This window comes from Sciurus carolinensis, chromosome 17 (genome assembly GCF_902686445.1).
Source record: "Sciurus carolinensis chromosome 17, mSciCar1.2, whole genome shotgun sequence".
NCBI lineage: Eukaryota > Metazoa > Chordata > Mammalia > Rodentia > Sciuridae > Sciurus > Sciurus carolinensis.
The window spans coordinates 40,733,432-40,755,062 of record NC_062229.1 but is presented as its reverse complement, the minus strand read 5'-3'; the positions used below and the strand labels follow the sequence as shown (position 1 = coordinate 40,755,062).

Below are 21,631 nucleotides of genomic sequence, written 5' to 3'. Positions count from 1 at the left end.
GGCCCTCAAACATTGAGCCACAGCTCAAGCCCTATTTTGCATTTTATTTAGAGACAGGGTCTCACTGAGTTGCTTAGGGACTTGCTAAGTGGCTGAAACTGGGTTTGAACTCCCAATCTTCCTGCCTCAGTCTCCCAAGCTGCTGGGTTACAGGCGTGCGCCACCACACGTTTATAGCAATTTTTTTACCCAAGAATAAAAACCTGCTACATCTTCCCACCTTAATGCTGAGTTCTACCATGTCTACTGGGGTCAATGGGAATGGGGAGAACTTGGAAACCAAGCCATGGCTTGACAGATTAGTTCTGCATCCTCTTTTCAGTTCTCGAGACTGCCACAAAAACACATCTGGGCTAGGTTGCTGGAGGGATGTAGTGAACGCTGGGAGGAGAAGAGGTGTGAGAGACATTTGTCTGCTCTGGATCCGTCCTAGATCCATCACACCCCAGCCATCCTGCAAGTTGATCACAGACACAAGAGGGAGCCTACCAGGTATCAGTCCAGGCCAGATCAGCTCTGCAGAATAACCAGACAACCCACAGACTATACATAGTGTTGTCCCTTTGCCACCAAGTTTTGAAGTGCTTTGTTATACAACATTTGTAGCAATAGATAAATACTACCAGAACTCACAGATTAAAGCTGAGGGACACATTAGAGTTTACATGTATATATGATCGCCTATTTGAATTTTTTTTTAAATCAAAAGACTTAAAAACATAGCAGGCATGATGGTTCCCCCTTGTATTCCCAGAAGCTCAGGAGGCCGAGGCAGGAGGATTGCAAGTTCAAAGCCAGCCTCAACAACTAAGCCAGGCCCTAAGCAATTTAGTGAAACCCTGTCTCAAAAATAAAATATAAAAAGGGCTGAGGATGTTGCTCAGTAAGCAGCCCTGGGTTCAATCCCTGCCTCCCCCGCCCTCCCAAAAAGACTTAAAAGCATAATAGGAGAGATTGGGGAAGCCAGTAAGAGAAAGGAGAGGATCTTGACAAAAGAGGAATTATTTTCTAGTAACTTGAAAATACATTTTTAATTTTCTTTAGCATTTACAGAGCATATTTAAGCAATAGTAAAAATAAAAGTTGCTTGCATCTTTTATGCAAATCCTTTATAGAGGCATTTCCTTTTTCTTCTCTTCAGGGTCTCCAACTCTGGTCATGTTAGAATCCAGTGCTCATGCAGGAGAGTTGGGAGGTTCAATACAATCAGGAGTCCTGCGCAGAGGAGTATATCACCCCCTGCCATGTTCACACACACAGAATGACAAATACTCCCTCTGATAACATATAGGCTCCCTGTAGGAAACATAACAGTCTGTTCCTTAGATAGAATGGGGTTGGTGGTTTGCAGGACAGGGAAGGATCTGTCTGGGAGGTGCTGCTACAACAACAAAAATACCCTCTTAGAGACTAAGTGGGGAAAGGCACATTGACAGTGTCTTTGCATTCTGCAGGGACAAGTCTTTGTCTTGGACAGGGTTATCCAGAAAATAGATGCTCTGGGCAACATGAGATTAGGGGCTTTGCTTCCTCTCAAAGGATGGCTCCATTCTTTTTGATCCTCACCAACTCACCACTGGGAACAACAAAATACAGGAAGCATTATAATTCAGTCTTGATCCACTAAATGTCAGGAAGCAAAATGCCCTCAAAAGATTTTTCTTTTATGTGATTTTTGTTCCCCAGTTTGGAAGAGTAAAATGATGAAATTTTTACATGGCCTAATTATCAACTGGTTTACTAATTAGCAACTCGTATACCTTCCAATGGTTCTTTTTTAATCTAGCTCAATGCAAGCATATTCAAATCTGCCTGCATTTGTCCATTTAAATTCCACATTTATTTCTTATAAAACCTCCATTGTCAGACAAAATAGGCCTGAAGCCATGGTTGCAAGATGGAGACGAAAACAGCTCTCAGGAAAGAACCACATTTACTTCTTAGTAGATAAGACTGCACTTGGGGGGCTGAAGGATTGGGTTAGTGGAAGACTATGTGCTTAGCATGCTCCATGCCCTGGGTTCAATCCCCAGCACTGAAACAAACAAAACAACAACAAATGCTTCTCTGAGGTGTGTGATGCCTTTGGAATGCCTCAGAGGGCCCTGCCTTAAGCATTCCACCTGGGGAGTCTTGTGGGGGCTTCTGTTACTGTTCTGAGTGGTCAACTTGCTGTGGCATTATCCAGTTAACAGTCGGATGATGACTGTATCCTGGCTTCCAGGAGACCCAGCAGCAGGAAGCACTCAAGAAACTTGACCTTGCCAATCGGTCCTCTCAATGAACGGCTTGCTGGGCGATGCTGGACATAGCAGAATCACTTGCTCTTTGGCTTTTTGAAGGGCAGTTTTTATTTGGAAATTATCCCATTTCCTTGGAAGATCTATCTTTTATCTTTAATAACTTGGGAGTTTCCTTCTGAGTCCTCAGGTTTATTCAGATCCCTCAGTGTCAGCGGAATGCTGTGCTCATACAAACACTTTACATGTTTGGTCATGACACCAGGCACACCAATGTCAGCTCCATTTCCTCCCCAATTCACTAGAGTATGGAGTAAACACAGACAACAGGGACAACTTAACAACCATTCACAAGTCTTATGTTCTTTTTTAGGATTCTGACTCTAATGGCATTTGAAGAGTAGAACTAAATCTTGGGTTCAGAATATCATCTTATAGGTAACCTTCACAGTCTGATTTAAAGGTGTGGAAGCCTTAAAATATTTCTTCCTCTCAGTTGGTTATTTCTTATACAAACCTCTCTCAACTTATTTTGTGGAACCTTTCTTCATTAATTTGCAAAAGTTTCAAGCATCCACCCAGATTTCTTCATTGTTTGTCAAAATGGCCAGTTAGCCACAATTTTCTATAAAGATAAAAGCTTCTATTTTTGTTCAGGGGAAACAAAGGTAAGGTATCTCCAAATAACAACATTTAAATAATCGTCTACTTGGTATAACGTGCTTTTGTTGTTTCTAAACACAGTAGCTGGATAAAATCCAAAGAAAGCGTCACACTACAAAAAGAGAGAAAAGGGGCAGCTTCTCACTCTTAAGAGGAGTCGCATTCAGTTTCCATTATAAGAGGAGTTCATCTACATTCAGGATAAAAATCAATGAACTATATATATTTTAAAAATGTTATGTTATTAGTCAAATGCTGCATATGCATGGTTAAAAAAAAATCCAGCATACCCTCATCTACTGTGACTTTAGGGTGTGTTATCTTCATTTTTAACAACAACCACTGCTCATGGACCCACAGGACATGTATGTTGGCAATATCCATCAGTCACCCCATCAAAATCATAAAATCTTTCCTATCCCTCTGGCAAATCTTGAAATAACATCATAGCAGGACTATAACCATCCACAATAGTCATATTTACAATATACAATTTAACTGTAATGACACGCATAAGAATGACTTTATCACAAAGTTGTTTCCCTGAGACATGTGAGTCTTCCTATCGATATGAAAAACAGTATTCAAGGGTAAGCATACATTAGCAGCACGTTTCAATTGGAAAAATAATCTATCCAGAATTTTGTCACTTTCCATCAGAGGATAATTAATACAATCTGAATGATATCATAAAGGTATGTATAAAATATATTTATGACATTTAGTTGTTGAACATGAAGCATTTCAGGCTTGGACAGAATCCCACCTAGGAGTCAAGTCCTAAGCTTTCCTTTCTTAGGAGCTCCTTATAGCTACATCACCAGGGTACTGAGAGGCTATTTCAGCCCGATTTCTTTGCATTGCCTCTCCAGTTGATCTGATGCTCATGAATACCACCACAATACCCTCCCCAAAAAACAGAAAAACAAAAAGCAAATACAAACAATAAATGTTGCTTCAGAAAAATTTTTCCTGCCTTCAGACAGAAGTTGAAGGACTTCTATAGGAAGTCAGCATATTTACTGTACCTGATTCTTCACCAGTCCCCCAAGATACCCCCAAAAACAAAAAAGAAAAAGCAATAAACAAATTATGCAACTTAGCAAATCAAAAAGAGCAATGTGGGTTCTATGCACATTAACACTGATAAAATTGACCAATATTATTGTCTTCACATATCTTAAATATCAGTGGCAATGAATTGATGACATTGCTGGAATTGTACATAATCAGCCAGTCCTGTGTTGCTTGTGAATATCAAATTTTCATAGTATTTAATGAGTTAGAGATGGTACCTATTTAGAACACCTTAACTCTTAATCGATTTTATCATTTAAGTATATTTTATAACAGTATTTCTTAATTAGACTGTATTTTAGAACACCTAGACTGGGCACAGGGCCCAGCTCCACACCAGCAGCTTTTCTCCAGGTTTTTCAGCATTAATCCCTAGGCAGTGGGCCCAAGTGTCCATGTCACTCAGTATTCTTGAGATCTCCATTTAAGGACTACACATGTGGAACAAGACAAAGTTAAAAACTAGCAAGCACATATCCTTGCTGCAGGCAGTTCTCTAAGAACGGAACATTTTGCTTTTAAAGAGCAAATTAAGGTTTCAAGCACAGACAATCAGATAGAGCTGGTGGATCAAAACATAATTAACAGAAGCATTTGTGTATCAAAAGTTATCTGAAGAGACTGATTCAAATTCTATCCCCTACAAGTATTTGGTCACTGGGAATTAGAGAGGTTTGATGAATTCACAGGGATTTCACTGCACAACAAATCATTAAAAATTATGTGAGAGAAAAAAAATTAAATGCAATCAAGAAGAGATTATGAGGTCTATTAAATGAGCTCAAGTAACAACTTCTTTGCACCAGAAGATAGTATTATGGACCAAAGGAAATGAGCATTCTTGCTTTATTGTGAGGGGAGATGCTCCTTGGTTGAAGGATGGAACATGAGGATGTGGCTCTGTGAGCAAATGGTCCCCTTGTCCGTGCCCAATATTCTTAGAGACCTGGTCATGCAACTGGGAAGATGTGAATGCAGTAATTGTGGTAGCTTAAGGGAAAATTCAAACAGAGCACATTCATTATTTTAGCAAAACAGTACATCGTGATCTGCATGGATAAGCCTGAGACCCTGATGAAAAAGACATTCGTTTGCCTATTTTTGTTTACTCTGACAGGTTTGTAGCATAATCAATGCCATTCTTGTGGCCTAAAAGAGAAACATTTTGCTCCCTTTCTGATCAATAAAGTCAACTGTATGCATTTAAAAACACTTTAAATGAATCTTTTTTTTTTTTTTTCTTACCCAGGTGTGACTTCTGAATACTATTCTTTTCTAAACTGTGTTACATATATTGCCATTCAGGTAAGAACTCGATTACTCAAACTTTTACCCCACAGATTCTGTCACAATTAGAATTTATGCCCCTCTAGGTCTGTGCCTCCTGCAAGAAGAAGAAACGTGTCCCTTTCCACACATTAAAAGATTTCTAAAAATGATAGTAAAGAGTCACATTAGGTTGGAACAGAAAAATTTGCCTCGGCAAATTAGTAAAATTTGGATTTTCCATGTGAATTTCACATGTGGATGGAATTAGATTGAAAGCTAAAATTGAAAGCTTTTGTTACTGTATTTTTATCTACTATTTAAAATTGTTTTAGTTACTAATTTGGTTTAAGGAAAAATAAAGATTCACTGGCAATTTACAAGGCATTACTGCATGATTAAAAGGCATTTGAACATAATTTAAGTGTTAAACACACTAATTGAAAAATAGTATAGATTTACATTAGGTGATTTTACATTTCATACAGAAAGGTCATATGGTGCTTCGACATCTGTAAGTACACTGAACTAAAATTGTGTTAAATCATGCCAAAAATTATCAGTGCAATTAAAGGTAACAGAACTCAAGTAAATAAAAAGTACAATTTCAGCTTCCAGATTACTAATTATATAGAATGGATTGTTCTTTAAGTAGGTAGAAGTGCAGTTTGATTTGGCAATGAGGGATATCTTGACATTACAACAAAGTTCCAAGCCAGCTGCAGAGAGGGAGTTTTAGCTCAATAAGATTAGAAAAAATTCTCATCATAAATTCTTCCTACACAGAAAGGGGACACTGGCATTTTGATTTTTATTTCTGTGGACTGTTTCAATGAGTAGAGAAGAAATTTGCGTTTATTATATAACTAGTTTTCATTTCAAATTACCAAACAATAAACATTCATTTAAAATGCAGGTAACTTTAGTAAAGGGGTCTTAGAATAAGGAATATTGCATCTTTTTCATAGATTCAATGAACTCCTCAAAGTGCTCTAAAAACACTATAAGTTTGATTAGCAGCAAAACATTCATCTAACCAAAACCTCCCTCCCTCTCCCAGATATATGTACATATATACACACCATATATCAATGCATTCTATTACTCTAACTTAAATCTGATGATTCGAGTTATATCCAGATGCTGTGCAAGGTTATAAATACTGTCTAAACTGTGTCATGGCTCAAGACCACTAGCACCCATGTGGTTGAGAGAAAACCAATTCTTTCATTAAAAAAAAAAATTCACATATTTTAAATTTCTTTTAAGATCAAAAAAAAAAAAAAAATTGGAGGATACCATGAATCAATCACCCAATATATCATTCTGGGTTCTGTAGCTTTGTGTATATAAAATTTTTTTTTTATATATGAAAGGCTAGATGCCTTTAAACAGTTTCAGCAATCCTGAGTATAAAATGTTCCTTTGAAAAATACGCCATTTTTTTTTTTTTTTTTTTTAACTCAGAGGCAAGTTCTGTGAGACAGGGCTCCCCCCAAACCCCACGCAGATGACTTTTGCAGCATTTCCTTCCAGGGGCACACTGACAGCCCTGTCGTCTTGTACATAATACGTACTTGGAATGGAGTCCCCCTAAGAGCTGTGGCTATCATACGCCCCACACAGGACCTCCAGAAAAAAAGATGCTGCTGGCCCCCATGGCATTTTGGTCTCTCCCCTTCCACACCCTTCTAGCAAAATCCAGTCCTCAGCATCTTGCAGTCGTGGCTGAAGTCCAGAACTTGAACTACACTGGGAAAACCAAGTTCATTCCAAGTGCAATATTTTCATCTTTTGGTTGGGTGAGTCTTCGTCCCCCATGGATAGGAGTGATACCTAGAAGATTCCCAAAATAGAAAAGAGTTCTGTGTGAACATAAATATTTCAGTTCACACATTCAGTTTCAAAAGCGGTGGCTCAGGCACATAAATAAATAAATCACAACAAATTTTTAAAAAAGACTATCAGGATGGGAACATTTATAAAAAGCTTTTACTGAAGTTCAGTGCTAACAGGGTCTTCCTCAAATTATGAATTTGGTAGGAACTAAAAATACTCTCTAGTGGAAAAATAAATGCCCATTCAAAGTAGCTTGTACATTTGAATGCTTTGTACAGTAAAATGACTATTTTCACATGTTCGACAGTCATGAGAAAATAAAGAAATGCAAGCCAATTCAGTGCAGATTTTTTCTCTTATATGTACTTCTCCATACATAGTTCATTATTAAAAAAAACACATTGTCAACATGCTTTTAAGTATATTCATAAAGAGGATAGGCTTGTCATCTACTCAATCACAGAGCTCAAACGATAGTGAAATTAAAGCATATTAGTAAGACCAGGGCAAAGGACAGGTAGCAGATTATCAAAGAAAAGGAAATGGGTCAACAGCACTTCCCAATCAACCAGTCCCTAGCTAACACCTCCAGGGGAGAGGAAGGATCACAATTTCCAATACAAGCAACCACCCAACTTAGGCAGCTTTACTCCTGCCTTTTGGTCATGTTGGCAAGATAAGAGGAGGAAGGGGGCATGAGAAGAAAGGAAACCTAAAATCTATTCAGGTCAATAAACCCCAGCTCCCATGGGCACCAACTCTGGGGTCCCACCTCTCTGGAGGAGTTCCTGACCACCTCCAACACCCATTTCTGTCTCTCAAAATTTGCTTCCATCCTTGCTTTGGCATTTCTCAGGTGTTTAATCTTCAACCCTGGGGGAATGAAGATCCCATCTTGACCAGTGTCACTAGGTTGTACCCTTCTGGTAAGGAAACTAAGTGTTTATGTATGTAAAATACAATTAATCATCCGACCCTGCCAATGATCTGGAATAGGGCCTGCCTTGGAAACAGTGATGAAGCTGACCAAGTCTGTTTGGGCTTTCTTTCATTTTCTTTACACTGCTTCTGCCTCTCAACTCAGTCCTCACTGCCCTTCTCCGAAGCCTCGAAATAAGGAAATCCCTCATTTGGCTCAGGGGGGTCCTTACTGCTACTTCTCTGTCTATTACCATTTTCTTTTCCTAATGCAATATGTTGTACCTAAGATATTCTTTCTAACCAGCTGCCAAAGCAGTCTCCCCATCATTTATTTCAGCAGATCCTGAAGTCTTCCCCAAAGATAGCTAATAGATAGATAATGACTTCCCTCTGAGACTTGCAGTCTGAGAAAGGTACCTCTTTATTTTTTTCCCTAACTAAATATAAGCCCTACAATCTAAGCTGAAAAATGTGCCCTATCACCATACAGGGGCTTAATGGTTTAGAGACTGACTGGATGATCTGTGGATAAGCTTAAATTGCAAATTTGAATGACAAAAGCTTTTATGTATGTTGTTCTCTCCAAATGGTGCTTAACCAGGTTGACTGAACAATGTTTTTTGATGATGATGACAAAAATTAAGGTGTTGACAAAAACAATGTGAAGAACAGCACATTTGGGTAGACCCTGGTGGAGGAGTAAAACAGGGCTTCCCATTCTCTGTTTTTCTCAACTTGTGCTCCACATAAATGAGGAGGAAAACTTGAGTAAATAAACGTGGTCATCAGATGTCTTTCCTATAGGACTACTCAGGGTCTTTAATAGAGTAATGAGGGTCAATGTTTTCCAAAGATGGAAACTTTTACACTCCAAGTTTCCAAAATATATTTGGTCATGAAACTTTATTTTTCAGGGAATGTGTAATCTATTTGGTAATACTGGTTTTTTTCCATGGAACCTATCTAGGAAAAGTACACTCCACTGATGCTAAATACAGAGTCTACATATTTCTCTATGTCCTGTGACATTTAACGTTCTCTGCCTTTTGATTAAAAAGATCATGACATCACCAGCTATTTTGATTTATATTTGGAGTCATGAGTGCGTCTGGATTGTAGATTATTAGGTACTTCTCAGGGAAGCCTGAACTATTTCTCGAGAATTTATTTGGGTCACCTGAAAACTAGTGATGGTTTTGGACACACCACGAGCTCTTGCTTAATAGTGAACTGGAGTTTTCTCCCAAGACAAGTTCTACCATTGCTATTAGAATCCAAAAAAGGGAATATCATAGAATCGTGGATTTTAAAAAAAATTAATATCTATTTTTAACACATACTAAGTTTATATACGAATGTGGATATTTAAATGATTCACCTTCTTTTGGGGAATCTTTTAAGATTTTTGATGGCCTGCCCAACTTATGCTACTTGAAATTTACTGTTCAAATGGGCCTTCAACTATGAACAGATTTTTGCCTTTGTTATTAGTCATCTTATTATCTGTTCATCATAAGAAAATTTGTAACACCTTTTAAGAAAGAAATATATATCTAGAACTAGATTTTTTAAAAACTTAATGGGAGTTGAACTAAAAAAGAATAATATATTTATTGGTTTTTTGTTATTATTACAAAAAAGTCAATGTTTAAAGGAGAAAATAAAGAGCTCTTAAAGAACTTCCTTAAATTTACACACCTCATTTTTCATTACTATTTAGTTGATTTTCTGCAAAAATATGAAGACATTTATTGCCCTTGATTGGAGTCGCTGAGGAAATGCAGATAAACTGACAAGTCACCTTTACCCTACTACAAGCCAAGGGCACTTGAAATAATAAGATGCTGAGTGTGAGAACAGAGGCAATCCTGTTATCCACAGAAGCCTGGATAAAGTCAGCCCTCCCACAGAAAGGGAAAATCCAGAAAGCTCTCCAGGGATGGTGGAAGAGGAGTGGTTGTAGAGATGGTAATTTCTATTAACAATACCTCTTTGGAAGATGAGAATTACTCATCGTTTCTCTGCAGTTACAAATCACAACAGACCTAAATTTACAAAGGGTGTATTTTGGAAATATATTATCAAGATAAAAGAGCAAGTAGTTGAATAATCTTATGTGTGATTCATAAGAAAAACTCACTGAAATGGGAGAAGAAAAATAAACACTGATGACTGAACTAACCACAAAAGAAAATCTAATTTCCTTGCAACCACTGTAACCAGATGATCTGGAGCCCTCTTTCTCTTATCATGGTTACTAGTTATCTTTGAGGGAGACTTCTGAAATAATGTAGAAATGACCACAAAATAGTTTTACTAGCCAGTGCAGTGGCTCACACCCATAATCCCAGCTGCTTGGGAGGTTAAGGCAGGAGGATCTCAAGTTCAAGGTCAGCCTGGGCAACCTGTCTCAAAATATAAAATAAAAAGGACTGGGAATATAACTCTATGATAACAATGCTGAGCCACTTGAGCTGTGTGTGTGGATGCTTGCGATCAATCTGATGATTCCAGCTATGAGCAGGTCCTTGGAAAGTCAAGAGACAGCTCAGCAGGGTAGATACTGTCATTGCCCATAGCCTCTCGTCCATGCCACTTCAAAACATATTGGCGGGCTGGGGAGATAGCTCAGTCAGTAGAGTGCTTGCCTTGTAAGCACAAGGCCCTGGGTTTGATCCCCAGCACCCCAAAAAAAAAAAAAAAAAAAAAAAAAAAAAAAAACATATTGGCTGAGGATGTATAAAGAACTCAAAAAACTTAACACCAAAAAAAAAAAAAAAAAAAAAAAAAAAAAACCCAAAACCAAATAACCCAATCAATAAATGGGCTAAGGAATTGAGCAGAAACTTCACAGGAGACTTCACAGAAGATATACATTTGATCAACAAATATATGAAAAAATGTTCAACATCTCTAGTAATTAGAGAAATACAAAACAAAACTACTCCAAGATTTCCTCTCATTTCAGTCAGAATGGCTACTATTAAGAATAAAAGCAATTAGTGTTATTAAGAATACAACATGGGCTGGGGAGATAGCTCAGATGGTAGAGTGCTTGCCTGGCAAGCACAAGGCCCTGGGTTCAATCCCCAGCACCATGGAAAAAAAAAAGAATACAACACAATAAATGTTGGTGAGGATGTGGGGGAAAAGGTATACTCATATATTACTGGTGGGATTGCAAATTGGTGCAACCACTCTGGAAAGCAGTGTGGAGATTCCTTAGGAAACTTGGAATGGAACCACCATTTGACCCAGCTATCCCACTCCTTAGTCTATACCCAAAGGACTTAAAATCTGCATACTACAGTGGCACAACCACATCAATGTTTATAGCAGCTCAGTTCATAATAACTAAACTGTGAACTGTGGAACCAACCCGGATGCTGTTCCAACAGGTGAATGGATAAAGAAACTGTGGTATATACACATGATGGAATATTACTCAGACTTAAAGAAGAATAAAATTATGGCATTTGCAGGTAAATGGATGGAGTTGGAGAATGTCATGCTAAGTGAGATAAGCCATTCCCCAAAACCAAAGGCCAAATGTTTTCTCTGATAAGTGGATGCTGATACATAATGGGGTGGGGTGTGAGAGGGTAAGGGAAGAATGGAGAAACTTTGGATTGTGTAGAGGGAAATGAGGGGAGGGGAGGGAGTCGGGGAAGGAAAGATGGTAGATTGAGACAAACATCATTACCCTATGTACATGTATGATTGTATGAACGGGGTGACTCTGCATCACGTACAGAGAAATGAAAAAGTTGTGCTCCATTTGTGTACAATGAGTCAAAATGCATTCTGCTGCCATACAAAACTAATTAGAACAAACAATTAAAAAAAAAAAAAAAAAAAAGGAAAAAAGAAGTCCTGGCTGGATCTCCAGTGGCCAGTACCTGATCTCTTTCCTTGAGAATCTCTCTGGTCTCTACACCTTTCTTTGCCCACCTTAAAAAGACCAGAAACACCAGGGAATCAATACTTCCTGGGAAAGGCATCAAACAACGAGTGGAAACTGGAGAATAAATACGCCAACTCCCTCTCCTGAGAGTGGGAAAACTTGATGTCTGTGCTCCTTCTGTACTGGCTCTCAGGTTTCCCCCTTGGGATTGAGCACCAGCCACCCACAATGGAAACCTGCTTGAAAATGAAACCTGGGTTAAACAACTTCTTTATCCCATACTAGTGTTTCCTGGAATCACCTCTCAAAAAAACACTACTCAAACTGTTGCATCAACTCTGTGTCCAACAGCAAAACTACAGGAATTCAGGACTAGATTTAAATTGATAAAATGGAGTGTATTTTAAGAGCACCAATAATGACTATATGAAGATAATACGCAGTCCCAGTAAACTGAAACCTCTTATTTAGAGCAAGCAAATGGCAATACATAAACACAGGGACAGCATATTGCACTTTTCTACAAACCCATCTTAAATACACCTGAAGGGATTCTTTGTTTAGTTGCGTTTCCCACCCCTAGCATTCTATGCAAATAATGGTAGATTTCAAAATGACAGAAACCTAAGTTTTTAGCTCTATTATAGAATGAGACAAATATTTAATTTTAAAAATCTAGAGGTGCTTTTCCACTCCATTATATCTATTATTCTTATATAAGTCATTTACTAGTATGTGATCACCTTTTGTTTCAACAGAGAACACAGGAGCTGTGTGTCCATACAAAAGATATGCAACATATATTTTATCCATGTTGGTATCTAGTCTAAGCAAAGATATTTTATATGAATGTTTAAAATAAAGTTTCAAAAAAAAAAAAACACCCCACTTCTGGTATTAAGGATAGAGAAATGAGATCTAAGGACAGAGAATGAGATCTTTTGATATCTCATTTCATCTTCCACATTTGCAATCAAACACTAGATCTCACCTGTTAGATGTAAAATTGTAATAACCACTTTCCTCTAGGACTTCTTCAATCACAGTCTAAAATCGAAAAAAAAAATCAAGTTAGTATCAAATTAAAGCAACAAAAGAGAATCATTCAGAGGCACTGCAAAAACCTTACCTGCATCTGCTCATATGTTATTCCTTCCTCCAAATCAAAGCTGGTGGGTGGACCTGAAATAGATGAATTATAGGAAGTCTGGTCTTTGGTCTAATTTTCTTAGTTACACTTTATTGACAATTATGACTTGAAGCATGATGAAAACAGTTCAATTTCTTAATGATAAAGATGAGACTTAAAAGTAAATTCCTAAGTGTCTTGGTTTTTGATAGATTCTCTCTTTCTCTCTAATAACTGGCTGCTTTGGGTGTGGTCAGGATGACATATAGAAAGATCTGGGAGCATTGATCACAGTGCAAACCAGTCAGTGAAATCAGGGCTGTGTGTGTCCATGTTCATGAGTCTGAACATGAACTACCTGATGAGTGAGTTTTCTGATTGAGAAACTCCCAACATCTACCAGGCAAGAAGAGTTCATATGTACCAGCAAGAAAATAAATTCTTATAGCGAGGCAGAAATAGTGAAAGACAACAAAGATCTGACTATTGCATTTGGCTGCCTGTGGGAAAATACATTCGGTGCCAGAGGACGTGTTTTTTGGTTTTTGTTTGTTTGTTTGTTGTTGTTGTTGTTTTTTTGTGGTGCTGGGGATCGAACCCAGAGCCTTGTACTTGCAAGGCAAGCACTCTACCGACTGAGCTATCTCCCCAGCCCCAGAGGACATGTTTTGATGGTTGGTCTGAACATGATACCCCAGCAGCACCTTAACCCACCCCATGCTGCCCAAAGCAGGGCTGACCAGTTTCTAGTTGAATTCATCAACACTGACTCGTGGAGACCTGGGAGCTCCCTGTCCCTTTGGAGGAAGAAGAGAGAACAGGTTGCAGTTGGAGGCGAGGCCTGAAGGTGTAAGTCCTTGCAGTTCCTTTTCAAAGCCAAGTTTAAAGGTGCTCCCCATGCCCTCCCCACAGCACCACAGCTCTGCTGCCTTTGCTCTTGCCAAGCCTGCTGTGACGAGGGTCAGGCCTGCTCCACTCTGGGTGGAGCACCCGGCTGCCCTGGGAGGAGTCGTCAACTCAGTGTCAGGCTTCTGAGAGACTTCCATCAGAGTTCACGTCACAGTGGCTAATGGAAGGAAAGGCTTGGCCCGCGTCACAGTGGCTAATGGAAGGAAAGGCTTGGCCCGTGGATGAACTCACCTGTCCTGGGAGAGGCTTTTAGAAGCAAATGACTCCACACATTTTTATCTTGATCTTATGAACTTCTCAGGAACCATTAAAAAAGAAAACCTACCTGCACAGGGATTAGCTTTATCCCAGGAGTCTTAAGACTTAGGGAAAGTCTGATAATTGATACATGAAATAATTTGCTTAGGTAACAACATAAGCATGACTAAAGTGAGCATTTTTCCAAGTGGAAGAGATGTCAAATCCCATTTTACTGTATGGGCTTCACTTTTGTCCACCCTGTTGACTGATATAACTATGGTTTATCTAGATTCGAAAATTATTCGGGAGTTCTGAAACCTCAGGGTAGCCTGAGAAGAATTCTTCTTCAAATATGATAAGAAGAATTTACTTACACTGAGCCCCTAACTAATGGCCAGACACTTTTTTAAGTTTACTTGATCCTCACTACAACTCCACGACACAGGTATTACTTATTATTTTAAATCCCCATTTTGCAGGAAAGGATACTGAGGTACAGAGAGCGTCCATAATTTGTTTGAAGTCAGTTTCTAAATGGTTGAGCTGAGATTTGAATCCAGGCATCCATGTTTGCAGTGTCTGGGCCTTTAATCCCTATGTCATATTACCTCCCTATGTGAAATTTATGCTAAAAGGGGAAAAAACTGAATATGTTTGATGTGGATTGTTCAAGTAAACTTCAAGTTTTTCTCCATTTTGAATACTTAAGCTTTCACTTTCTACTTTTTAATCTCCCTGGATGCTTTGGGGCATTTTATTTCCCATCATCAGATAAGCAAGAAGAAACAGAAAGAAATAACAATTCTCCCACACAGATTTCTGCTGTTTGTTCATGGTATTAATAAATGATCAAGGAAGTTGTCACAACTGGGTAAGATAAATCTCAGGGAATTTCTCCATTCCTACTATGTGTCCCATTCCACAATTACCACAGATAACAAAATAAGCTTTATTTTTTCTTTTTGGTTGAAGGTGATATTTTAGGACAAGCGTTGATCCAAATGATGTGATTTGTGTGTGTGTGAAATCCAGATTACCGGTGTTGATGACCATTACCTGTCAGGTCATTTGAGGACAGGCTGTTTCCACCCGATGAGTGACGTAATAAATGGTAATCTGCCGTAAAGAAGTTTGGCTCGATTGGTTCTGGAGATCCCTGAGATAACTGAAACAGAAAAAAGCAAACCTGCATCTTATTTTATACTCAGAAGCAAATGACAGGAGACCTCTGTATGGGGTTTTCCATTTCCCCATGTCTCTGTGTAGAAAATTTAGTGCTCTGTGGGTTTCAATCCCTCGCAAAGAGATAAACATCTTCCTTCCAATAGAACTTATAAATTGGAAGCGGGCAAATTACAGTGAAAGCAAGTTAGACAATTCCCTGGTCACATGAAAAAATACACTTTATAGCTTTATGAGAGCAAAATAAAAATGGATAGAAAAATAATGGCTTGGGCCTGGGACATCAAGATGTTATTTTTAATCAAGCGTAGGAGGAATAAACTCCAATTATTCAACAGAACAGTATGTTTAATCCAAATCCCAGCCCTTTCTCATGTTTCTGCTTTGAACAAGGCCTTGTTTGACCAAGACAAACAAGTTTCTTATTACATTTTGCTAAATTACTATTAATTAATGTTAATCTCCAAACATTAGTTCCTAACACTCTGAAGAAAAGAGTAATTCACCCAAAGACAGAATTTATTAAAGCTCCAATTGCTTAATGTCTTCCTACAAAGCTGACTTTTTAAAATAGAATTTTAGGCATTAATGTTTTCCAACTCCTTTTACCTTTCATTTCAACCAGCACTTGGGATGACCCAATTTTAATACCTGAGTTTTGAGATATTTTTAAAATGTCAAATATCAATAAATCAGAAGCAAATGGCATAATGTGGACTATACAATAGTAGTTACTTTGAATTCATACATTCTGTTCACGAATTAAAATACATTCCTTGTTCAATCACTTGAGAAACCTGGCGGTAAATATTATAATTAAACACCATACACCTACCCTACAACCCTGCAATCTCACCCTTCATGATTTATGTGAGAGAAATCAGTATTTATATCCATCAAAAGACACAATCAAGAATGTTCATAGTGCCTTATTAATAATAACAAAAAATTGGAGAAATCCCAAATGTTCATGGATAGAAGAACAGATAGATATTGCATGATGTGCTCATACAATGGAATTTGCAAAGCTATAACAAAGAACAAACTATGAATACTCAAAACATGAATGAACATTGAACCAAAGAAGCCAGAAACAAAAGAATACACAGCACCTGGCTTCAGTTTTTACATTTTCATAACCAGGTAAAACTAACCCATGGTGAGAGAAATCAGGATAATGATTACATTGTGGCTGGGCATGTGGCTTAACCAGCAGGAGACCTCTGTGGGGCTGGAAATATTCTATATATTGATCTGGGTTCTATATAGTCACATGGGTGAACATATATAAATATGTATTTATACAAATGTCCATAAACTCATGGTGCTGGCTATATGTGTACATCATTATATACATCTTGCATTTTATGCCTTAATGAAAATATTTCATATAAACAAGTGATAACTAGTCTATCATTTTACTTTGGATACTATAAATACAAATCATTTATGTGTTTTCCAGTCTCCATGTTACCAAACACCCACAACATTAGAAGAAAAAAAATGATTCTATTCTTTTTTATTCTTGAAATTTTATTTTCCTTACTTCACTTAGTAACCTATGTGTAATAGGACAAGACTGTAAGATTGCAGCACACTCTAACGCAGGAGGACCTGACAGTCACACATTTACAAACTTTCTCCTCATGCTGCAGGGTGCCATGGAGGTCAGCCCTAAGCTTTCTGCATTCCCTTACCCAGCTAGCAGATCATTCTGGCTAAGCTTCTTAATATGTATTATGATGCTGAAAATAATTTCCTGGCATCACCTATCACATGACCATAGGGATATCGCCCCTGTGGCTTAGCATAGGAATAATTTGGCTGCCTGAAATGTTCACCTTAATTACAGAAAGCTTATCCAATTTAATTATGAAGTATATATCTTGAAATCCTAAAGATTTCACATGTAAAAGATATTTAAAGCCCCAAAGGAAAATACAGGAATGGCGACTTATACTTTCTCGAGAGATCGAGACTGCTATTTTATGACAAAAACAAGTTTTATTCATTGATTTTAAAGCTTAAAGGAAAGGTTTTGTGAGGTTTCCCATCTTATGGCACATTAGCCATCTCCTTTAGCTTTGGAACTTCAATCCTCAGAGAAATGGGTCCATGAACAAAGGTAAGGACTAAAAGCCACTGGGCTTGCATTTGAACCCATGTACATTTATTTATTTATTTATTTGCAGTGCTGGGGATTGAACCCAGGGCCTTGTGCATGTAAGGCAAGCACTCTACCAACTGAGCTATCTCCCTAGCCCAAACTGAATGCAGACCTTAATGATCATGAACTATTTATTTTTATGCTAAGTGCTTCCCAGAACTTCTTTTTGTGCTTTAGTTTCTAGAGGTAAGTATTATTGTAGCAAACATTTTGCCCTTCCTTGTGTATTGGTCAGTATGTTCCACATGATCTGAGCAGGATGCAGAAATGATCTGGCTTCTACAAGACCTGTACCCTGACTAGAAGAATAGGCTAATATTTGTGAAATGGGTGATATAAGAAATCATGAAGTGTGAAATGAGATGGTGAGTTCTAGACTTAAAAAGAGGAGACCACCAGGGTTTGCAGAGGTTCTGTAGAAGCCAAGCCTAGATGTGGATGGGTAGAATGAAGGAAGCAAAGCTGGCTTTCCAGGTGAGTGGGCTCATACTAATGACACAATGATGAAAGGAAAATGGCATGAGTCCATTGTTACAGAGTTGTGGGGATGCAGGATGAAGAGGGGATGGGAAGTGACATTCATTAGTTCAGTGAATTTTTTTAAGTCAACTATTATGTGCCAAACACAGATCCAAACAATGAAATAATTCAATGACAATCAAGTTATACTGTGGGAGCTTGCTGCCCACTTAGTGGGAGGTGTGCCTATGAAATATGTAGTTGAACATGTGTTAAATTGCAACTGTGCTGAATGCCTTGAAGGGCAGGTGTGTGGTTCGAGGCAGTGATGATAGATTTGTCTTATCCAGGAAAGGTTCTCCCAAGGTGACACTTATGTCAAGCACTGATGCAATAAGTCAGAATGGAGTGGAAACAGCTTTACAGGCAGCAGGGGAAAGCATGATCGAAGACTGGAGGAAAGAGCATGGCAGATATGCAAACTTCAGAAAGGGCCTCGTGGTTGCTGTGGAGACCTCAAGGGGCACGAGCAGTATGTGATGAGGATGGAGAGAGAGGCAGGGTTTGGACGAAATAGGAGTGGGAATTCCATGGAGAGGATTTTTGTGTTTTATGTTATGAGCCTCCAAAGGGTTTTCTATGATGCATGTGAACGTGTGTGTGTGGGGTGGAGGAGATGGTCTGCTTTGAAAGAATCACCCTTGATGCAATGCAAAGAGCAGAGTGGTTGCCTGGGGTTGGGAGAGCAGGTGAATGCAGACACACTACCAGAAGCACGAGAAGGCTCAGCTAAATAAATGAGTGACTTAGGACTAAGTAACTAATCTGGCCTGGAAAGCTGGATCCCAGAGTTCAGATGATTGGTTCGGAAATTACTAACATTTTTGAGTCTGATAACAAAAAGCAAGTGTTAAAGAACTAACTTTAAGTCTGGCGAGATGGACTGGGGAACAAGGACATCTGTAAAGCAGCCGTGACACTAATGCAAGAGGGAAGGGCCAAGAACCTGGACCTAGGGAGACCCAAAGGAAGGAAGGATGTGGAAGAGCCAGTATTAACAGCAACAGCAGCACACTGCCAGTTAGTGATACGACATTCCAGACAAATTTGATATCGTATTTGGTTCTTACAACTATCCTCTAAAGCAAACACCAACCCCACTTTATAGATGAGGAAACAGAGAGGTAAAGTAATTTTCCCAAGGAGCAGAGCTACTATTAAGTGACAGAACCAGGGCCAGAACCCAGGGCTGCCTACCACCAAAGGTCAAGCAGAACCACAAGTCCCAGCTGCTAATGACTTCAGGGATACAAAAAATACAGTGACTCAGTAGCAGAGAACTCACCTAGCCTGTGTGAGGCCCTGGTTTCACTCCCCACTACTGCAGAGAAATAAGTGTCTGAAAAATGAAGTGAAGCAGTTGAAAGAGACTCTGAGGTTTAAAGATGGAGCAGAAGGCAAACGTGTTGCCAGTGTTACTGATGTGGACAGAGGAGGGGAGAACAAGGTGGTAAATCTAATCCTGGATGTGTCAGATCGCAAAGTAAATGTTCCCCAGGAGGCGGGCATAGGGAGGACACAGCAGAACACCTCTAAAGCAGTGGCCCCTGCTCACAGCAGGCCAGGGTGGCAGTGTGGATCAGCGTCCTGCACCAGCATGCTCAAGTCCCTACTGCCCTGTGACTGCCCCCCGCCAAATGACAGGTATACCTCCTGTGTTTGGCACACATGCTGTTTGGAAGAATGTAGAAGACCATCTTCTGAACTGAAATAAAAGGGCTCTCCTGCTCTGAACAGACACCTACCATTCTGAAGAACAAACAACAATCCTTGCTGTTTGGGGGAGGGGGTGCTTCACCCCCTCAGTCCTTCTTACTTTTTTATTTTGAGATAGGGTCTTGCTAAGCTACCCAGTCTGATCTTGAACTTGGAATCCTCCTGCCTCAACCTCTGGCATCTCTGGGATTACAGGCATTCCCCACTGTGCCCAGTTGGTACACACTTTTGAACTAAGCAAGTCAAGTAAAGACATTCAAGAGAAGAGGCAGCATATCACTGTTCCCCCTCCTTCTCCTTCACCTTCTCCTCCTCCTCCTCCTCCCCAAACACCATTGATTTTTGAGCAGGTATTAAGCAATTTCAGCACTTACTGGTCAATAGAATATAGTACTTTTTAGACAGAACCTAAAACAGAAGAAAACAATGAGAAACTATAAATGTAATTGTTACTAAATTTCCCAAACGACATTTTCTTTCCCATATCATAAAATAAGGCTATCTGCTGCAGAACAACTACACAAATTATATGGGATCTAATGCAACTGAGGTAGAACTCTGGAAGAAATTGAGCCAAACATAAATGAAATTAGGTGCCAGCAGTGAGAAAATTCACAACATGCTCCGTCACTCTGCCCTCGCTGGTCCCTGGTCTCGTTTCCTTTAGGATTTCCTTGTCCTCTTTGACTGAACAGCATCATTATGAGACATAACATATCACCTAATTTTGCATCTTTTCTAAAATACAGCTCCTATTAGCTTTTTATAGGTCACTTTGTTAACAAAAATGTCCAGTATTTATACTCACTTGTTTTCTTACACACACACACACACACCCCTGCATAAACACTCACACATTTTGTCCATCCTCAGCCCCCCACACTCTTGAAGCCCCCACTGCTAATGAAAAGTAGCGCGATGTAGGGTCTTACATTCTCACCAAGAATTTTTGTATACCTAACAAAACTAAAAGAAGACTGCAAATCTACTGTTGATTACAACCAGGAGATTGTCCTCTGCAGACCCCAAATCAGATACTGACAGTGGGGTCAAGACAAAGAGGGAATGGGGGCACCACCCTGCCAGGCAAGAGAGTCCTGCTATCGGCCCTCCTCCACTTGGTCTAAAGAGGTTAGTGCTGCACCCTGCTGATTTAGGATGCCTCCAAGGGCCCTGGCAAGGACTCGGCAAATATAAACCATGATTATTAAATGCATAAAGGGCCATCTAATTAATTAAGTCCAAGATGCTGAGCAATCTGCCTGCCTGGAAAAAAGCTGGAAAGCTGGAGTAAGGAAGTAAAGAACGTGCCAACTGTTAAATAATGTAAACTTGACCTGCTGATCTGCACTGAAGTGGAGACTAAATTAGAAACTGAAGAGAAGCATGGGGAAGGCCCATGTCTCGAGGAAGAAGTTCTGGATAATCTACCCCACACCACTGGAAGACGGGCACAGGGTTTTCTCTAGACCTCCATATCAAAGGGCACTCCCTAGAATGGCAGCATCAGCAGCACTGGGAAGCGGGTGAAAATGCAGAATTGGAGACCCAGGATGCGAATGTATCCAGATCACTATTCTGGCCTATTAAACAGACCATCATTCTAACAAAAAGTCTCAAGACCTTTGGATATACCAGATGATCTAGTGGACAGACACTATGTTCCGTGCAACTCTGCTACTCAAAGTGTGGCCCTAGATGGGCAGCAGCACCAACTCCCCTCCTCCCCAGACCTACTGAATCACAACCCACATGTTAACAAGAGCCCCAGGGGACAGGTATGCAGAATAAAACATCAGAAATGCTGACCTTACCAGACTAATGATTTTCAACCTTGGCTGTACAAAGAAATCACCTGA

The 21,631-nt window shown here is 39.3% G+C and overlaps 1 protein-coding gene across 5 annotated transcripts in view; it reads right to left on the bottom strand.

The window, feature by feature from the left end:
- Positions 1-3,105: 3,105 nt before the first annotated feature.
- Nek10 (NIMA related kinase 10) overlaps positions 3,106-21,631 on the bottom strand; it is a 214,848-nt gene continuing 196,322 nt past the window's right edge. For all 5 annotated transcript variants that reach the window (XM_047531950.1, XM_047531952.1, XM_047531953.1 and 2 more), the window contains 4 exons: positions 15,245-15,353; positions 13,040-13,092; positions 12,902-12,957; positions 3,106-7,082 (listed from right to left, as the gene is read on the bottom strand). In XM_047531950.1, the coding sequence (XP_047387906.1) occupies positions 7,034-7,082; positions 12,902-12,957; positions 13,040-13,092; positions 15,245-15,353 (267 nt within the window). In that variant the 3' untranslated portion in view covers positions 3,106-7,033. The remainder of the gene's footprint in view (positions 7,083-12,901; positions 12,958-13,039; positions 13,093-15,244; positions 15,354-21,631) is intronic.